Source organism: Protobothrops mucrosquamatus, unplaced genomic scaffold (assembly GCF_001527695.2).
Source record: "Protobothrops mucrosquamatus isolate PMUCROS unplaced genomic scaffold, P.Mucros_1.0 scaffold1864, whole genome shotgun sequence".
Classification (NCBI taxonomy): Eukaryota; Metazoa; Chordata; class Lepidosauria; order Squamata; family Viperidae; genus Protobothrops; species Protobothrops mucrosquamatus.
The window spans coordinates 90,370-95,883 of NW_015387993.1; the positions used below are offsets into that span (position 1 = coordinate 90,370).

The 5,514-nt window shown below is 41.5% G+C and overlaps 1 protein-coding gene across 1 annotated transcript in view; it reads left to right on the top strand.

Moving 5' to 3' along the window:
• Positions 1 to 4,848, top strand: part of GHITM (growth hormone inducible transmembrane protein) — a 19,007-nt gene extending 14,159 nt beyond the window's left edge. Inside the window, 4 exon segments of the mRNA XM_029285570.1 lie at positions 734 to 748; positions 866 to 1,073; positions 2,218 to 2,395; positions 3,885 to 4,848. Coding sequence (XP_029141403.1) covers positions 734 to 748; positions 866 to 1,073; positions 2,218 to 2,395; positions 3,885 to 3,969 — 486 coding nt within the window. The 3' untranslated portion in view covers positions 3,970 to 4,848.
• The last annotated feature ends 666 nt before the right edge of the window (positions 4,849 to 5,514 follow it).

Sequence of the window (5,514 nt, forward strand, 5' to 3'; positions counted from 1 at the left end):
GCCTTGGAGAATAGCTTGACTCCCTCTTCTTTGGGGCAGCCCCTGAGATATTGGAACACTGCTATCATGTCCCCCCTCGTCCTTCTCTTCGTTAAACTAGACATACCCAATTCCAGCAGCCGTTCCTTATATGTTTTAGCCTCCAGTCCCCTAATCATCTTTGTTGCTCTTCTCTGTAGTCTTTCTAGAGTCTCAACATCTTTTTTACATCGTGGTGACCAAAACTGGATGCAGTATTCCAAGTGTGGCCTTACCAAGGCCTTGTAAAGTGCTATTAACACTTCACGTGATCTTGATTCTATCCCTCTGTTAATGCAGCCTAGCAAATGGGCGGGTGGCACGGCCTGGAGCAGCGGTGTCCCATCCTGTTCAAGGGGATGATGTATACCTATCACCTGAACTTCATTTTGAGAAGAGCTGCTTGTCTGTATAATTGTTTAGCTGGGCTGCACAATTTTAGTGCCTCGCGTTAGAAGTATTTTCTGCACGCTCTGCCACGTGTCATACGGACGACCTTCAGTGGAAGAAAAAATTAAAAAGGGGGCAAGTTAAATTAAAGGTGCTGCTTTGGAGACTCTCCCAATGTTGTGTTTAATCCTACAATCACACCCATTCCCAATGCCACGTGAGATATTCTGTTTATTGTATTCTTTCCTTATATATATATATATATTTTTTTCAAAAAAGATGTGAAAATTCCCGGACCTCTGCGACATTCAGGGTCAGGATGCAGGGCCCGTTTAGTTTAGTCTTTTAAAAAATCACGATAAATAATAAGTGAGGGGATCAACAAAGCTGCTACAGTGTTTCTCTTTCTTTCTTTATTTCTTTCTTTCTTTCTTTCTTTCTTCCCAATTCACACCAGCCTCTCTTTCTCCCCCTAGGTGTCATGGGTGCGGTGGTGGCTCCTTTGACTCTCCTTGGCGGCCCCCTCCTCATCCGAGCTGCTTGGTACACAGCAGGAATCGTGGGGGGGCTGTCCGCCGTGGCCATGTGCGCCCCAAGTGAGAAGTTTCTGAACATGGGAGCCCCCCTCGGCGTGGGCCTGGGACTGGTGCTCGTTTCCTCTGTGGGTAAGTTGACTGGCTCTCCTAAGAGATGGCCCAAAGTTCTGAATTGGGCTTTGCTTGATGGATCTAATGTGGTCGGTCGGTTCTGGATGCATAGAAAGTCTTAGTCCTCGACTTAATGGCCCCCAATTGGGACCAGAGCCTCCCTTGCTAAGCAAGGCAGTTATTAAGTGCGTCAGATCTGGGTTTTTTTCTGACCTTTTTTGTCATGGATATTCAGTAAATAACAATTGTTCAGTGAATCACCCCGTTGTTCCAAGATGCCAGCTTCTCCCATCGACTTTTGAATAGAATAATATCTTTACCAAAATGCTTTTAAAATGTTGATAGGTTTATATAACCTCCACATATTCTCCAATCATACCCCTGTACTAAACAGAATTGAAGAATAGAATAGAATAGAATAGAATAGAATAGAATAGAATAGAATAGAATAGAATAGAATAGAATAGAATAGAAGACAGGTAATAGAATTGGATGGGATGGGAATAGGATGGAGTAGGGTAGGGTAGGGTAGGATGGGAATAGAATAGAATAGAAGACAGATAATAGAATGGGATGGGATGGAAATAGGATGGAATAGGGTAGGGTAGGGTAGGATGGGAATAGAAGAATAGAATAGAATAGAAGACAGATAATAGAATAGAATGGGATGGGATGGGAATAGGATGGAATGGAGTAGGGTAGGGTAGGATGGGAATAGAATAGAATAGAATAGAAGACAGATAATAGAATAGAATGGGATGGGATGGAAATAGGATGGAATAGGGTAGGGTAGGGTAGGATGGGAATAGAAGAATAGAATAGAATAGAATAGAATAGAAGACAGATAATAGAATAGGATGGGATGGGATGGGAATAGGATGGAATAGGGTAGGGTAGGGTAGGATGGGAATAGAATAGAATAGAATAGAAGACAGATAATAGAAGAGAAGAGAATAGAGATGAGGAGAATGAGAATTGAAAACAAAACAAAAACTTTATTTGTCAGAAACCAGGTGGGAAGGTTAGGGTTAGGATCATCTAACCGCAGGATGTTGCAACCATGAAAAACATGCCGAACTAACTTGCGTGGGATAATTCCTGTCATTTTGTGGTGGGTGGACGGAAAAACTTACATTTTTCCCCCCTCGGACATGTCCTCCAGGATCGATGTTCCTGCCTCCGACTTCCATCTTGGGCGCCGGCATGTATTCTATCGCAATTTACGGCGGGTTGGTCCTTTTTAGCCTGTTCCTGCTTCACGACACCCAGCAAGTTATCAAGCGTGCGGAGAGTCAGCCGTACCTGGTGGTCGGCATGCGGAAATACGATCCCATCAACGCGTAAGTGTCGCTTCTCTCTGGAGGTAACGCAAGCCGAGCCTCCGAAGGGTGTAACACAGACCCCGGGGAGAGATCCATGGCTGGCGAGTTGCGCGCCATCTTATTGAAAATATCAATAATAATAATTCTCATTAAAAACACAGCCCTTGGGCCACCCAAAAACCTTCCCAACCCCTGTCTTGGATTTGCCATTGAAAACAGGAAGTTTGAAATGTCTTTTGTGGCCATATGATCAGGTATAACAGAATAGCAAAGAGTTGGAAGGGATCCTAGTCTTCTAGTCCAACCGTCTTCTCAAGTAGGAAATACACCATTTTCCAGACAAGTGGCTGTCCAGTCTCTTCTTGAAAACCTCCAGTGATGGAGTACTGATAACTTCTGGAGGCAAGTCGTTCCACTGATTAATTGTTCCCACTGTCAGGAAATTTCCCCTTAGTTCCAGGTTGCTTCTCGTTTCGCTTCCGTCCACTATTTCTTGTCTCGCCTTCTGGTGCTTGACTGAAATCCTTTTAGCATTTCAGCCTGATTAATAAGGCCTGTGAAGAAATACTGGATACTCTTTAAGGAGGATTGCACAACCCATGTTACTCTGACCTGTTTTCAGTGTGACAAGACATCCCATTTCAAATGTAAATCTGCCATTGTCTGTACAACTGGGGTGTCACAGGTTTTTCCATATCATAGCATTTCAACACAGGAGTTTTGACAAGTTTGTTACTTTGTAATAGCTTGAGGTGAGCCTCTTGCCGTCCTATTAATGATTGTTATTAATGCATTAATGATTGTTTAATTTATTAGTAATTGTATATTAATGATTGTTCAAAAGTCAGCCTGTTATTGCTTAAAATTTAAATCCAGTTCAAACCGAGCAGATTCTGTCTTTAAATCCAAAGCTCGGTATGGACTGTTAAATAAGGCTTTTCTGCAATGTTTCTCAATCTTGGCAATTTGAAGATGTGCTCATGCCAGCTGGGAATTCTGGGAGTTGAAGTCCACTCATCTTCAAGCTGCCAAAGTTGAGAAACAGTGGTTTATTGTATTAATACTGAAACCATAGTCTGTGTCATTTGTATTTTATCTGTTTTAGCTATTTAGCTATTAATTCACTGCCCATCTCACTAATGTCTGAGTAGTTTACAAGTTTTTAAAAAAATGTGTAGATTAGTATTTTTCAACTTTGGCAAACTTAAGATGTGTGGACTTCAACTCCCAGAATTCCACAACCAGCAATCTGCACTGGTATAGATCAGTAATTTTCAGGTAGGTTTTTCAGAGCTGGAAGAAAACGTAGGGGCACATTGGCTAGTAAAAATAATATTGAGTAGTTGACTTTATTGAGGAGTAGTTGACTTTATTTGCAAAAAAACAGCTTTAGTTGAAAGAATACAGAATAATAATTATTATTACAGACATTCTTCTACATAACAGTCAAATACATGTTTTATGACTGAACTCTCTCCAAGCAATCTCCTTATATCCTCTTTTTCAGGTGTATGGGCATTTACATGGACACCCTCAACATCTTCATCAGAGTGGCTACCATGCTTGCTGGCGGTGGCGGCAGGAAGAAGTAGATGCAACTGCACTGACAGGTCCCCAGTCAGTTTCTCTTCTTAGTGCAAACTAGAATAAAATGTTTGTTGCGTCCAAGCAGCTTTCATATAGACGTTTGATATTCTAAGTACTCAGTCTTGAAGTTGTTCTTGGTCAGCATGACTTAGGTCTTGGTTTCCAGTTGTAATTTGTAAAAGCATCCAGTGGAAACCAGTTTGCACATACCACTCAGATCACTTTACTTGGATTGGAGAGGTTTTTGAAACGGAAAAGAAGTTCATATCAATAAATCTACATTTATAGCCATTGCTAAGTTCTCTTCTCCTTTCAAAAGGTCTGCCACTCTGGTCTGGCGTCGTAGGCCTGGAAGACCATTTTATGCTCTTTAGCAAGAATTGAATTCAGCTACGGATTCAGAAACTATAAAATCATTTCAGTGGAAAATCGGGAAGCTATCCAAGCATGTTTGCTACCTGAAATTGGCTTATTTTGGAACAGACCTCCTGGTGGAAATTTGATGTAGAGAGGAACAATGGAGAATAGCAAAGAATTCTTTGTGGGGCTGTGTTCTGCCCCAAAGTCAGGAGGGGCCCTCATCTTCAGCCATGTTTTTTTCTCAAAATCCTCTACCAAATACTAGCCTACAACTGGCCCTTCCTGTTGATCACTGGTTAGGGATTTCTAAAAGAATATTAAGCAGGACTCTACGTGTAATTCCAGAATTATCGGCTGGGGAAAACCAGTTGTACATAAACCTATAAGAGAGAAAATGCATTCAAAATGATGTGAAGCTCCCAGCTTCTGTAACACTCTCATTTCGTTCACAGATACAGCAATTCCGCAATGTATAGTGTCAATCTATGTTTTCGGGTCTTAATAAATGAAGTCCTTGCACAACGTTTCATGAGTCTTATTGTCTTTTGACACACTAGAGCACAGCTTCTTTGAGATCCACTGGGAGAGCCACACAACTTCCCAAATAGTCCAACGACATGGGTACCTTAGTAGATACCAGATTAGAAAATATTGCTCCATTGATACTTAATTACAGTACTACAGACCATATAGTGAGATCTACGTATAACCAGACCTTGGTGCAATAGCTTCACTATGTCTTGGGTAAAATTTCCACTGCCATCTGTGTTGTATGCAGAATGACTCAAGCTGGCTTACAAAATGAGCCATATATATAAATGGAATTAGCAACGGGCCTTCCATCTATTGTGGAAACAGAATTGTGTGTATCGACACTTCTGATACACCCCAAAATGGATATTGTTTTGCTGCCTTGCTAAAAAAATAAATAAATAACCTACGGTTGAGAAAGCTAAACCTACAGTTCAGGAATATGAATACAGCCGTATCAATCTTAACATGTGGATTCAGCACAGTATCGATTCTGTAACTAAATAGTCTTGCAGAAAGAGCCTAAACCGGGGTAGGCAACCTTGGCTCTTTTATGACTGGCTGGCTCAGGAATTCTGGGAGTTGAAGTCCACGAGTCATAAAAGAGCCAAGGTTGCCTACCCCTGGCCTAAACAGTGGAAGAAATTGCAGTATGCAAT